Raw genomic sequence first — 14,307 nt, 5'->3', positions numbered from 1 at the left:
TGTGTGTGTGTGTGTGTGTGTGTGTGTGTGTGTGTGTGTGTGTGTGTGTGTGCGAGGAGTCACTTGACGAGCCAGCGGGAGTTACTGTTGCGTCACTTGCATTAGTTTTGTGTTGTTGCTTCGCGCCTCACCTCACCGTGGCTTGCATCAGGGTGGTGGTGGTGGTTGTGGTGGTGGTGGTGGTGGTAGTGTTGTTCGTCATGCCTTGTGCAATTATTTTGAAGTTTAATTGAGCACGTTGCTCTCACTCTGCATCCTGCGACCTTCGTGTTCAGAGAAGAGAGAGTTTCCAATTGTATTTCAGCGTCCTGAGCTAAGCTGTGTGTGTGTGTGTGTGTGTGTGTGTGTGTGTGTGTGTGTGTGTGTGTGTGTGTTCCTAGCCTTGATTTCATTCACGTTACTGTAATATTCAACTTTCACTGCGAACGAACACTGGTTTATTTTCAGCTTTTCCTCGCCTTCCTTCTCTCTTTTCAGGGTTATTGGTCCTATTTACTTGTTAGGTACTGGATTATTATTATTTTTATTGTTATTATTATCATTATTATTACTATTATTATTATTTTTTTTTTTTATTATTATTATTATTATTATTATTGTATTATACTATTGTTTTTTATTCTTTTTTTCTTCACCACCACCACCACTACTACTACTACTACTACTACTACTACTACTACTACTACTACTACTACTACTACTACTACTACTACTACTACTACTACTACTACTACTACTACTACTACTACTACTACTACTACCACCTATCAAAGCCGGGATCAGGTGGGGTGATGATGACCTTGAGGTGTGACCCTGCGTGGCCTGGCGGTAACAGGAGTGAACGTGGGGCTACAGCCGTATGATTGACGAGGAATAGGGCACCAGTTTTCGACGTACCCCCTATCCTTCCCTATCCTTACCTTCCCCCCCCCAACACACATGCACATTGCACTATGGGGCGTGACTGCAATGCTGAGACACTCTGGCCGATTGGACAGGCTCGGTATGCCCATCCCGTCCCACCTATGCAGGCCACCACGCGTTGACCATAAAGCCCAAAGACACTCAGCACTATATTCCACCAACCAAGCCAAGCCAAGCCAAGCCAAGCCAAGCCAAGCCAAGGGAAGCCAGCGTGTAGAGGAGTGAAGCGGCAAGTTTTGTGCACAGAAGGGGGACGTTGTTTTAACTTTCTCAGCAGAACTAAGGAGAATATTTGCTCTACTCCACCAAGTTGGCTTTTACTTAGCGGTGCCTCGTCCAGTTCTCTCCGCGTACGTGACCAGCGCCCCTCTTGGCACTCCCGAAGTCTAAACATGGCTGCCCCTTCGTTGCACCTGTCCCCTGGGGCGTGGTGGTGCCCCGTGGTGGTGTGCGGGTGCGTGCGTGTGATATGAGAGAGAGAGAGAGAGAGAGAGAGAGAGAGAGAGAGAGAGAGAGAGAGAGAGAGATTGTATTACCGGTAGAAAGTTAGGTTTAGGGATGCATTCGTTAAGATGATACAGGATTGTGTCGGTTATTCCGTAAAAGGAATTTTTTAATTTTACTTAAATCGTCGCAAAACAAAGAAAAAGGCAATAGTAATGACACACCAGAGAAAGAATGAATTGCAGTGTGTGTGTGTGTGTGTGTGTGTGTGTGTGTGTGTGTGTGTGTGTGTGCAAGCGTGAATGTATGTTGAAATTACACAAGATCATAATAATCCGTTTTCTTTTACACGTATCATTCCTAACAAGGCTTCAATCTCTCCCTTCTTTTATTAACACAAATGCCAAGCTCACCTCTGTGAAAAATTAGGTGAGGAAAAAAAAAAAAAGAAGGAAAATAGAAACAGATCTGATAACCACCGAGAGGCACCATTGAGAAACGTTCATTTGTTAAGTGGATGCAAGATGTCATAAGGGTAAAAAACAATTGAGTTACATGACAACGATCACTTTCTTATGAGATTTCACTTTGGGAGCAATAAAAAAGGAGAGTAGTTTCTAATGAGAGGCAATATGAAGGTTGATGTTCATGTAAGTGTGTCGTGTGTGTGTGTGTGTGTGTGTGTGTGTGTGTGTGTGTGTGTGTGGAACAGTCACGTGTAATTATTGCCTCCGCTCGCTTGCTACTAATTGAAAGGCCTTGATTGTGTTTGATGTATGACAATAATATTTTTTTTTTCCATTAGTTTCCCGTTTTGGCTTTTACTCTTGTCCTTTTGTTCCTTTTCTCATATTCTTCCTCCTCCTCCACCACCACCACCTCCTCCTCCTCCTCCTCCTCCTCCTCCTCCTCCTCCTCCTCCTCCTCCTCCTCCTCCTCCTCCTCCTCCTCCTCCTCCTCCTCCTCCTGGCGTTACTCTCCCTGACTTTCTCCTCCTCCTCCCTTCCTTCGCGGCCAGGTGGCTCAGAATCTCTTGTGAATTCCGGGGCTCGAACCAACAAGGAGTTATAATACCGAACAATCGCCATTCCTTACCGCAGAGAGAGAGAGAGAGAGAGAGAGAGAGAGAGAGAGAGAGAGAGAGAGAGAGAGAGAGAGAGAGAAACTGTAGTACATCAGGGCTTTTTAAAGGGCATGTGGGAAGATGGGGCCTCATTGTTCACTTCTGCTTGATGGGGAGAAGGAAGGATGGAAGGAAGGAAGGAAGGAAGGAAGGAAGGAAGGAAGGAAGGAAGGAAGGAAGGAAGGAAGGAAGGAAGGAAGGAAGGAAGAAGAAAGAAAGAAAGAAAGAAAGAAAGAAAGAAAGAAAGAAAGAAAGAAAGAAAGAAAGAAAGAAAGAAAGAAAGAAAGAAAGAAAGAAAGAAAGAAAGGAAGGAAGGAAGGAAGGGTGAGGTAGGATGAGAGGAACTAATGATACACTTCGCTTCTTTTTTCTGATAATTTCATAAGTTATGTGTGTGTGTGTGTGTGTGTGTGTGTGTGTGTGTGTGTGTGTGTGTGTGTGTGTAGTTTACCGTTGGTCTCTTGGATTCTATATAAAGATTGGCATCTTCTCGTATTACCTTCCCGGAGAGAGTTAAGAGCTCATATGTACCAATCTATGGGCACGGCTTGGGACCTTTTATTCACCGCTGCCTTGTCCTCTCGCTCACAAAGACTGACTGGCTCAGGAAGACAGCGCCGGCTCGCTCATCACTGGAAACCCTTACCTACGAACGGCATACGAACCTAATCCTGCCAAGAGATAGGCAAACACGTTACTAATGAGCGAAGAAGGTGTGTGTGTGTGTGTGTGTGTGTGTGTGTGTGTGTGTGTGTGTGTGTGTGTGTGTGTGTGTGTGTGTGTGTGTGTGTGTGTGCAACGGTAAGAGTGTTGCCGTTGCCGCTGCGGTGGTGCAACTGCACTGGTCAGTGAAAATTAATCTTGAGGGTCCGCACTTGAGACTTTCACTCGATGTTGGCAGCGAGAAAGTTCCTTCGCTCCTTCTGTCTCTTCCCTCCCTCTCCCCAGGCCGCCTCTCCCTCCCTCGCTTGCTCCCTTTAATCCCCCCTTTGGCAGTGCTTGCAAAATGTAGCGAGAATGAGCTGAATAGACTCTGCAAACAGCCCAGTCATCTCTCGAGAGGCTGCTCGGTGCGAGGGAAAGGAAGAGGCGGCTGGAACAAACGGGTGGAGGTCTCCTGTGTGTGGACGAGTTGGGTGGGACTCCTCTTCCTCATACACTGTTTCATCCTTTATCTTTTCCTATTGCCAGTTTGTTTGCTTTAATCTCGTGGCTCCTGCTCCTGCCTCTCTTGTCACACATAACCCGCCTCGTTTCTTCCCTTCACTGCTCTTCCCTCGCCGCCTCCCTGTCATGAGGCCGCCCTGTATTGCAGCGCCGCGGTGCCGTGTTTGGCATGGGGATGGAAGGGTAGCATGGCTAATTTGCTCACACGTCGCGCCAACTGTTGGGTGTCGCACCCGCCTGACGAGGCCTAGTTTATCATGTGAGGCCCTTCGTGTGTGTGTGTGTGTGTGTGTGTGTGTGTGTGTGTGTGTGTGTGTGTGTTGTAGTAGCAGCAGCAGCATTAAGTAAACATGGAATTCCGTCGTAGCATGAAATTTGAAGCTATTTAGGAGTATGGATTGGGGAGAGAGAGAGAGAGAGAGAGAGAGAGAGAGAGAGAGAGAGAGAGAGAGAGAGAGAGAGAGAGAGAGAAAATGAAGCCCATGAATCATTCTGATGCAAGCACGCACATACTGTAATAAACTCTCGTATGCACAAAGTACGCCTCGGGCAGGACACGGGTAAGGGGCTAACACACATGCACAAACACACACACACACACACACACACACACACACACACACACACACACACACACACACACACACACACACACACACACACACACACACACACACACACACACACACACACACACACACACACACACACACACACACACACACACACACACACACACACACACACACACACACACACACAGGACTTAACCACGCGAACTATCTCACGCTGAATCACTGAAAGGCGAGGGGGAAGTCACTTAAAGTTCATCGTGTGTCCAGATGTAGTGTTGTGTGCCCGAAGGACTGACTGACAGAGGAAGTCGCGTGCGGTGGCCAGTGAAAGTGTAGGTGTGGGAGGAGGAGGGGGGCGGGGAGACACTCTTAACAACCCTCCTTCTGCTGCGTCGCGCCTCAACGCCGCTCGAATTAGGTGGTAAATATTGTATCTGCGGGGAGTGTGGTGCATCGAAGGGGAAAGTACAGCACTGCCTGGCTTGTTGGTGCCGCAGTGCTTGGTGGCGGCTCGTGCTTACTTCAACTTGGCTCCACGCCTTCCTGCCCGGCGCGTGTGAATGCACCGTTGTGAGTGTAGTAATCATAGGTTGTTCTTCGCCAAAGTGAGATTTACAGAGGTGAATTTCCCTCGTCAAGTCAAAACTGGTGTTTGCTTTGTCATCTAAACGTGCACGTCGCTTATCCTTCACTAGAATCGCGAATGTAGTGAGTTGAACCATGAACACTGTCGATGTGAGCAAATCTGAAGTGTCAGTACTAACGGTGCCCTTCCTTATACTAGACTGAGGGAACAAAGTGCTACAAACAGTACTTACCTTTGGTACGCACCAGTCGCTCTTTAAATCCATTGATTGATTGCCACGAGCCACAGGTGACCACTTACATCACCAACACTGCCCTGAGTCCTGGGAAATGCCTCTCCTCTGCTCTGCGTCGCCTCGGGGCGCGTGGTGAGGGTGAGGGTGAGGGTGAGGGTGGAAGAGCACTGGAGCTGGTGTCTTCATGGCCTGGGGTGGGAAGGTAATGTGAGTGACAGGGTGGACGGTCCTCTCCCTCGCCAGTTTACCGCCTGAACTCCGCGGTTCCTCCAAGCACTTGTGATCAACTTTACCTGTGAAACTGCCTTGTGGTTCCTGTGGAGGCACGTGATGGATTCCCACGTATTTCTTATTTGCGTCATCCTCCTGTGGGAGTATTGCGTTATGCTAATGGCTTGTGTAGTGGGGCGGGGCTGGTGATTGTTACTTTCCATGGTAATATTATATTTCAAGCAGTTTTAGATCTCCTACCTTTCGAAAATATATGGTCTCCTCACTCTTGGCAGCCTTTAGCGGTGGCGGGCTGGTGCCCCTGCCTGGCCACCGCTTCCTGGCCGCCTTGCTTTCCTTGGTGTTGGAGTACAGGTGGAAATGTTTCGTTTCTTTTCCTCTCCTTTTCTCCGGTGTCCTTCATGGAACACAATTTATCGTTTCTTTACAACAAGCAATCCATCTGTAGAATTTGAATGTTCGTTAAATGTGAATTTTCCAATTTCTTCTATCTGTTTTTACTGATTTTTTTTTAAGTAATCTTTTCCACTATCCTTTATGGCGACCATATTCGTTCCTGTTTACTTTCACGATGTTGTTCAAGTTCATTCATTGTGATGGACATTTGAAGCTCGTGACCTTCCATGTTGTGAGTATTTCCTCAATCATGTCAGTAGCGTGTGTTGTGTTCTCATGTCCCCTTCCTTCCGTGGCGCAGAGGTACCGAGTGAGTGTGTAGGTAGCGGGCCTGTGAATGCGCATCCTGTCGTAGTGGTGCTCAAGTGTGCTCGCTCAGGGTCGTAGCGCAGGACTCGCTTCTTTCCAGCTTCACCGCCGCTACCGCCTGTTCTCGCTCACCCTTAGATCGACTCGAGCCCACAGTGAGGCTCCGCTCCTCACACCGGAGACCCTCGGCGACGCTTCTCATTCCAGTCACATAATATCAAGGAAGTCAATAACTGAGAGTTCTTGACGCGAACTCCGTATGTGTGTGTGTGAGTGAGGCTGTCACGCTGCTTTGTTGAAAAGTAGTGTAGTGACGCGTGATCAGCCTAACCGTTTGTACTCCAACGTGACTTTGGAGGATATAAGACAATAGATATTACAATTGTCTTGTGTTACATTCCTAAGTGTAATTTGGAAACTTAATAGTGAACCTAAACCTCGTAATGAAGGAGGAAGGAAGCGTGGCCGCTCACTCAGAGACGCTGCGGGCACTCAACCTGCAGCCTCCTAAGATACGCAGCCACCTCGACTTGCTGTCTGACCCCCTGGCTCCCCTCCGCGGTCCCGCCAACCCCGCCCCGGCACACCCCCGCCTCATTGCCACCCGCAGCCTCAGGGGTGTGTTCCAGTCACGCCTCAACGGGCCTCTGGGCTCCCTGCAGCCGCCCGCTTCCCAGGGATCCCAAAGCCCCGCCTCGGCTGCCAGGTCACCTCGGGCGTTGAAAAGACTGGTTGGGCGCCACGCCCGCCCGCAGCGTGCCAGGAGCCAGCCAGCCTCAGGGAAGGAAAACTTTACGACCTTTGAAGAAGATGAAGATGAGGGATTTGAAGACGTGTGGGCGTGCAATGGGCGGGAGGAGCCTCGACCAATGCTCACTAGACGTAACACTGAAGGCGCTGACACCAGGTGGGCAGGAGATCTCACCCGCCTCTCCTCGGCGCTGGACCAGCTGGCAGCCCTATGTAACGCCACGCAGCGGCCTCACAGTGCCCTGGAGTCAGGCGGCATGATCCGTGGGGACGCGCACCTCAATCACATTCACGGTGGCGTTCACCCGCCCCCTAATCCCCTCCCGGCCAACGTGTCTCCAACCTGCCCTGTCCATGGCACCAACGCCATCCTGGCCCACACCCTCCTGGCCTCCCAGCCCTCCCTGGAGGGTGGCCGCGCCTCCCCTAAAACCACCCACCACCACCCGTTCGAGAGTGACTCTGGCGGCAGCTCAGGTGGTCACGTGGTCTCCAACCCTCCCTCGCCTGTTGGAGTGTCTGGAAACCGGGAGGCCACTGCAGGAGTGGCCAAGAGAATGGGCGTGGCATTGCGTGCTCTGGGCGGGCGGCTGGTTGCTTGGGGCAGGGGCGGCGAGGTGTCGCAAAACTCCACGCAGCTCTCCTCTTCATCATCATCGTCGTCCTCCCCTGTGACTGGCAGACATGCAGGTGAGTACTGACACGGGTTTGGGACAGGTGCTTTTATTCTGTAATGGCTGTGTGTTGTGAGGAGGGACGCCTTGGCATGCACCGCGTGATGGGGAAGCAGCGACGGGATGACTTTCTAGAAAGATAGATTTTCACATAATATTTTCTTTAGTGACTAAAAATTCAGACTCCAGCCTTGGCGTTCCTTGGCGGGGAGCGAGTCACGCACAAGAAGATATGACAATATACTGAGCATTTATAGTGACCTCATCCGCGGCTGTGCTCTCACGACCACCCACAGCCACAGGTACTCACCCCAAGGCCTGGGTCCCGCGTGCAGGATGCGGCCTGGGTCTGCGAGGCCACTAATTCACTCTGCTCAATGGCACTGCTACGCCTCCTCTCTGTGCCTGATTATTGTGGGTAATTTTCGTTTAATATCTATTCATGGCATTAAGTGCTTGTGTGTCGAGGAAGAGAGATCTGTAGGTAGGATAAGGCTCACCTCCCATTACTGTGGACCGCGGAGCTCGACCCTCAGGATGCAAAGGTACAGTTTCCCGCCCGCACACCATGCAAGGTTTCTCCCGGGCCGGCGCGCTGTCCCACTTATCAGATGACTTTTAGGTAATCATGTCAAGAACTCAAGTCATGACGTGTTTATTCCGTGCACTCCAGCGACCGTGTGTGAGGGAGGGCGGGGGTCGGGGGTCGGGGATTGCTGTGCTAATTAGTGTGTGGAGGTGGCGCGTGATGGCAGGTGACGAGGCGCAGGTAATTATACGTCGCTAATGTCTTCAGGGCGTTGCGTTGACTGCATGTGCTCTCGTGGCGGCCGGCGAGGAATGAGGGAAGGAGGGAAAAGAAGGGAGAAAAGAGATTAAAGGGAAAATTAATCACTTCAGTACTGGAACACATTTTTACCTGAATTTTGGGTGTGATTAGACGATTTCATTTACATTAGGAAGAGTCTGTGGAGCTCAGAAGGTTAATGGCCAGACTCTTCACTATTTTAATCCCGACGTAAATTTCTGAAGCTGTACAAAATCACCGAATAGTAACCAGAATGAATATGAAAACATGTCCTGCTACTAAAGGGGTTAAGGAAAAGAAAAAGAATCTAACCTAGCTTAACCTAATCTAACCTTCTATACAAATAAACAAAAAAAAATGACCGGGAGATCCTTTTTTTCCATGTATTTATTTTTTTTTACGACTGGGCGCTTAGGAGGATAGTGTGCTGAGAAAGGTGGTATCGTAGGTTCTCTTTCCCAGCGCGGAGGGTCGGACGCAGGGAAGGCACCAGACACCTCGACGCAGATAAGCAGATTCATGGCATAAAGTGTATTAAAGGAAATAAAAGATCCCACCATTCTCTCTCTCTCTCTCTCTCTCTCTCTCTCTCTCTCTCTCTCTCTCTCTCTCTCTCTCTCTCTCTCTCTCTCTCTCTCTCTCAAAAATCCGTGCAAGGAAGTAAATTAAATCGTTATTAGGTAGAGAAATATAGAAGAAAAGGAGAATTAGTTTTGTATTTCTTCAGCTCCTCTCTCTACTCTCTCTCTCTCTCTCTCTCTCTCTCTCTCTCTCTCTCTCTCTCTCTCTCGTAGTAATAGTAGTAGTAGTAATAATAGTGGTGGTGGTGGTGGTGGTAGTGGAGGTAATAGTGGTAGAGGTGGTAGTGAAGGTAGTAGTAGTAATAGTGGTGGTGGTGGTGGTGGTGGTGGTGGTGGTGGTGGTGGTGGTGGTGGTGGTGACGGTGGTGGTGGTGGTGGTGGTGGTGTAGATATCCTATATAGTTAAATATCAACAAGACTTAAAGTACATGTTCCTTCTATATATTCCTCATCTTATTCCACATTCCTCAACTCAAACGCCAGCCAACACTTCCCGCGCCCGCCCTCGCCCCAGCGGACCCCCAGCTAGCACCCCACGCCCTCAGGCACCTCCGGAATATTCTGATGTCCTCGCCTCCAAAAACCAAGATGCGGAAAGGAGAAGAGAGGATGAAGGAGGAAAGGGAATGAATGTATAATGAATGAGGAGCTAGTGGGGGGTGGATGTGGTGGTGGTGGTGGTGGTGGGGGTGTTTAATGTTACACAACGAACGCCCAGTCTCCCCCCTCTCACTCTCTCTCTCTCTCTCTCTCTCTCTCCCAATCTCCCACACATCTCATCATCTTAATAATTCAACTCTTGTTTACTTTTTTCCTCCTTTTCATCTGAGCACCTAACACAACACTAAGCCAATACTGACGACTATTTGCATTTCGTTGTTGTAAAAATAGTAGGCATTGTGTAAGTTTTATTATTACTACAGTATTATCATTCTTCTATACAAAATCAAACCAACACTGACTGTCAATAGCAGTAGCAGTAGCAGTAGCAGCAGTAGCAGTAGCAGTAGTAGTAGTAGTAGTAGTAGTAGTAGTAGTAGTAGCAGTAACAGTAACAGTAGCAGTAGTAGTAACAGAAGTAGCAGCAACAGTAATAGCAGCAGTAGTAAGAGTAATAATAGTAGTTAATATCACTTATACTAAAATAAAAAAAAAAAAAAAAGAAATAAAAACAAGAGATAAATACAAAAAACCTACCCTACCCTAACCTAACTTAATACTGCTGCCACAATTCTCAATCCCCACGCAGCGAAAGTAGGAAGAGAGGTAATGTGTTGCACGTATTGCCCGCCTGCCTAATTACTCTCGCAAACTAACGATGCCTACACATTTTGCCAGATTGTAAGTACTCAAGTCTTGCAACGTACCTCATATCTTCTAGAAGTTCAAAGGCAAGAGAGAGAGAGAGAGAGAGAGAGAGAGAGAGAGAGAGAGAGAGAGAGAGAGAGAGAGAAACATCCACGCAAACGAATAAACAAACAGAACAACCCACACAAGTAAACAATAACATCCACACCGAAAAGACAGACAGACAGACAGACAGACAGACAGACAGACAGACAGACAGACAGACAGGCAAGACAGACAGACAGGCAAGACAGATCAACAAGAACGAAATAAAACTAAGAGATAAATATAAAAAAAAAAAAACAAGAGAACATAACAAAAAAGCAGGACGAAACGGAAGGATCAAGACTATGAATCTCCACATTACATTGTCCATCTTCTCAACGGCTGAGTGGAAAAAAAATAAGAAAAGAATTAGAGAAAAAAAAATCCCATTATGTTTTCCTTATTTCCTCAGATTCGTTAACATTAACTAAAATATTCACACACTCAATTTTCTTATATTTTCGTTTCTTCCTCTCATTTTTTCCCTCCAAACTAATTTCCTCCCTATTTTTTCCCTCCCACTGTTTCGTTCCCTTACTTTATTTCCTTTCTCTCTTGGTATCATTCATTTTTCTATTCATATTCTTTCCTTACTGTTTACATATGCAATAACCTGACCAGCATCTCTCTCTCTCTCTCTCTCTCTCTCTCTCTCTCTCTCTCTCTCTCTCTCTCTCTCTCTCTCTCTCTCTCTCTCTCTCTCTCTCTCTCTCTCTCTCTCTCTCTCGATCTTTTTTTATTTTTTTCCTGGCGCCATTATTCCTAACCTTCCCTTATTACTCTTCCCTCCAGCGCCCACTCCCTCTTATCTTCCTCTCATCACCGGCCCATGAGAGGTCTAAAGGAACACTCTCGATAGTTCTTCCCCTCAGTTCCCGCCAGACAGGTGGAAATAGAGGGGAAAAAATACAGTCTTCTCTAAGTTCAGAGGGGGGAAAAATGGGACAGTAGAGTAAAAACAGAGAAAGAGAGAGAGAGAGAGAGAGAGAGAGAGAGAGAGAGAGAGAGAGGAGCTGAAGAAATACAAAACTAATTCTCCTTTTCTTCTATATTTCTCTACCTAATAACGATTTAATTTACTTCCTTGCACGGATTTTTGAGAGAGAGAGAGAGAGAGAGAGAGAGAGAGAGAGAGAGAGAGAGAAGGGGGAAGAATGGAAATTAGCCACACTCTTCTCCATCCGTCTTTCCCTTTGACAACAAACAAACAGGAACAAGAAATCAGAGCGAAGGAACATCATATACGCACACTGTAGAAAAGAATGGCAAGGATTTTTATTTTTCTAGAGTAAAGAATGACGGTATAGGGAAAATACAGTTCTATATTAACACTCCTGCCATGAAGAATAACGCGAGTATAGTCGTCATAGGGAGTGTTACAATAGGGTTGGTGTTATTAGGCAGAGGAAGAGACGCTTAACCCCTTCAGTACCATGACACGTCTTCATATTTATTCTGGTTACTGTTAGGCAATTTTATACAGCTTCAGAATCTCACATGGGGAGTAAAACAGTGAAGATTCTGAACCATTAACCTTCTGACCTCCATAGAAGCTTGCGAATATAATGAAAACCGTCTAATCACACCCAAAACTCATGGTAAAAATACGTCCTGGTACTCAAGAGGTTAAAAATATTATCTACAAACGTTGATCATGTACAGTTCATCTCCAAATAGAAATACAACACATGATTTTAGAGTAACATAGTGTATAATAGTAGAATAACTTTGCTTCGCTGGTAAATTAATGTCGCTTGCGAAAGAAAACGAAAATAAGAAAACACTTAAGATAAATTAATGGGAACGTTAGGAATGTATATGTACCAATTTAAGCGTTCATTACTTACTATACGAGTACTGCTTGACACTATTTGAGGCTTATTGGCAAGGCAGACTCCATACAGTTATGTTAGTACGGGATGTAGATGCAAGGGTAGGTTAAGTTAGGTTAGGATAATAAATGTTAGGATGGGTAATAAATTTTAGTCGGGGTAAAAGATATTAGGATGGGTAATTGATGTTAGGAGGGGTAATAAATGTCAGTATAGGTAAAGAGTTCTTAGATGAGGACAACAGATGTTAGAGGACAATAGTTTTTAGGGTAATTATAGATACCATTTGTGTATGTGATATCAGGATGCCAGGAGAGAAATTAGGTATTACAAGGCTGCTAGGAGGACTTTGATCGGGCTAATATGTGTCAGAAGAATGCTACTTAGTCGACAAGAGCACATGACGAAACAAGGAAGAACATAAACGGATGAGAAAACAAAATCACTAGAATAACCACACGTACACTACATTAAGCCATGAGAATACAGCTTATACGTATGTTAACTTCCTATCCGGGCGTTGGAACAAAGAAGTATTTAAAAAGCGTTCAAAAATGAGATTCGTGACTTCATGCCGTCCCCGAATCTGCCTCCACGTCCCCCCGCCACGAGCACAAGGCTGCCTCGCTCCACCTCCTCATTCCCCGGTGATCGTGCGGCCGGGTAATGAAGGAAACATTAGGTGGCCATTGTAGACTCCAGATAACCTCGCGTCTCTCAGTTTTACCATCTCAGAGACGTGACCCTTTCATTATCGTCATTGAAAGTGTGATATTCTCTCATTTATGCGGTTTTTCTCTTCTTTTCTGTTCTCTTTTTGGTGTGTGTGTGTGTGTGTGTGTGTGTGTGTGTGTGTGTGTGTGTGTGTGTGTGTGTGTGTGTGTGTGTGTGTGTGTGTGTTCTCTCTCTCTCTCTCTCTCTCTCTCTCTCTCTCTCTCTCTCTCTCTCTCTCTCTCTCTCTCTCTCTCTCTCTCTCTCTCTCTCTCTCTCTCTCTCTCTCTCTCTCTCTCTCTCTCTCTCTCTCTCTCTCTCTCTCTCTCTCTCTCTCTCTCTCTCTCTCTCTCTCGTGTGTTGCGTCCACATGATTTCTGTCTTGCTGTGTCGCTGACGGGTTTACGAAATGACTTGCTGACGGTGCTTGCTTTTACTGCTCCTGCTGCTGCTATTTGGCCTTCACACACACACACACACACACACACACACACACACACACACACACACACACGCACACGCACACACGCACATGCACGCACCTGCCCTCTGTTTTCCCGGAAGGTGATCAAGATGAAAGAGTTACAGGTAATCTCACAGACCTGCTCCTCTCCTCGCCTTTCACCTGTCCTCGCCTCCTCCTTTGCATTTCTCTCCCTTTACCTCATCTCCTTTTTCACCCATTTTATTTATTATTTTTTCGTCTTTTTTTCTCTTTTGGGTGTTTATTTATTGATCTATTTGTTTTATATATATATTTGGTCGTTTGATTGATTTTGTTTGGTCTTGTTTTTTTTTTTTTTGTGTGTGTGAATTGTGGTTTTCTTTGTCTTTTTTTGCGTACTGTTATATTTCCTTCTCTCTCTCTCTCTCTCTCTCTCTCTCTCTCTCTCTCTCTCTCTCTCTCTCTCTCTCTCTCTCTCTCTCTCTCTCTCTCTCTCTCTCTCTCTCTCTCTCTCTCTCTCTCTCTCTCTCTCTCTCTCTGTGTGTGTGTGTGTGTGTGTGTGTGTGTGTGTGTGTGTGTGTGTGTGTGTATGTCGAAGTGGAAGTCATATTCGTGCCTGAAGCTTCCTTGGCACTGGAAAGAGGAAGCGTCTGTTTTCTTAACGGAGACTTGGAGAGAGAGAGAGAGAGAGAGAGAGAGAGAGAGAGAGAGAGAGAGAGAGAGAGAGAGAGAGAGAGAGTGTTTGTAGATTTGTAAGTCACTTAGTTACTCCACCTTCTTGAGACCGAGTTAGCCTTATGAAGACAACACACACACACACACACACACACACACACACACACACACACACACACACACACACACACACACACACACACACACACACACACACACACACACACACACATTGCCAGTCTTCATGTACAGTGAGGTCTTCGGTGCAAAAAGTCATGTTACGTACGGTTCGCTTCCTTCACTCGCCGCCGCCGCTTCTTGCACATCATCATCGGCATCAGCGCTGGCTCGACATCACCTACTTGTTGTTGTTGTTGTTGTTGTGGTGAAGAAATTCCATCGCATTTTTTTTTCTTCTTAGTAAAGTTAAAAATATACTCGTAAACCTT

General features: G+C 46.8%; 1 protein-coding gene across 4 annotated transcripts in view; it reads left to right on the top strand.

The window, feature by feature from the left end:
- LOC123517553 (tyrosine-protein kinase TXK-like) overlaps positions 1-14,307 on the top strand; it is a 384,887-nt gene that overhangs the window by 156,886 nt on the left and 213,694 nt on the right. For 2 of the 4 annotated variants that reach the window (XM_045277767.1, XM_045277765.1), the window contains exon 2: positions 5,983-7,430. The exons of the other annotated variants lie outside the window; for them this stretch is intronic. In XM_045277767.1, coding sequence (XP_045133702.1) covers positions 6,434-7,430 — 997 coding nt within the window. In that variant the 5' untranslated portion in view covers positions 5,983-6,433. The remainder of the gene's footprint in view (positions 1-5,982; positions 7,431-14,307) is intronic. 4 annotated transcript variants of the gene reach the window in all.

The sequence above is a fragment of the Portunus trituberculatus genome, chromosome 42 (assembly GCF_017591435.1).
Source record: "Portunus trituberculatus isolate SZX2019 chromosome 42, ASM1759143v1, whole genome shotgun sequence".
NCBI lineage: Eukaryota > Metazoa > Arthropoda > Malacostraca > Decapoda > Portunidae > Portunus > Portunus trituberculatus.
The sequence above is the reverse complement of the archived record's forward strand: the minus strand, read 5'-3'. Positions and strand labels throughout refer to the sequence as shown.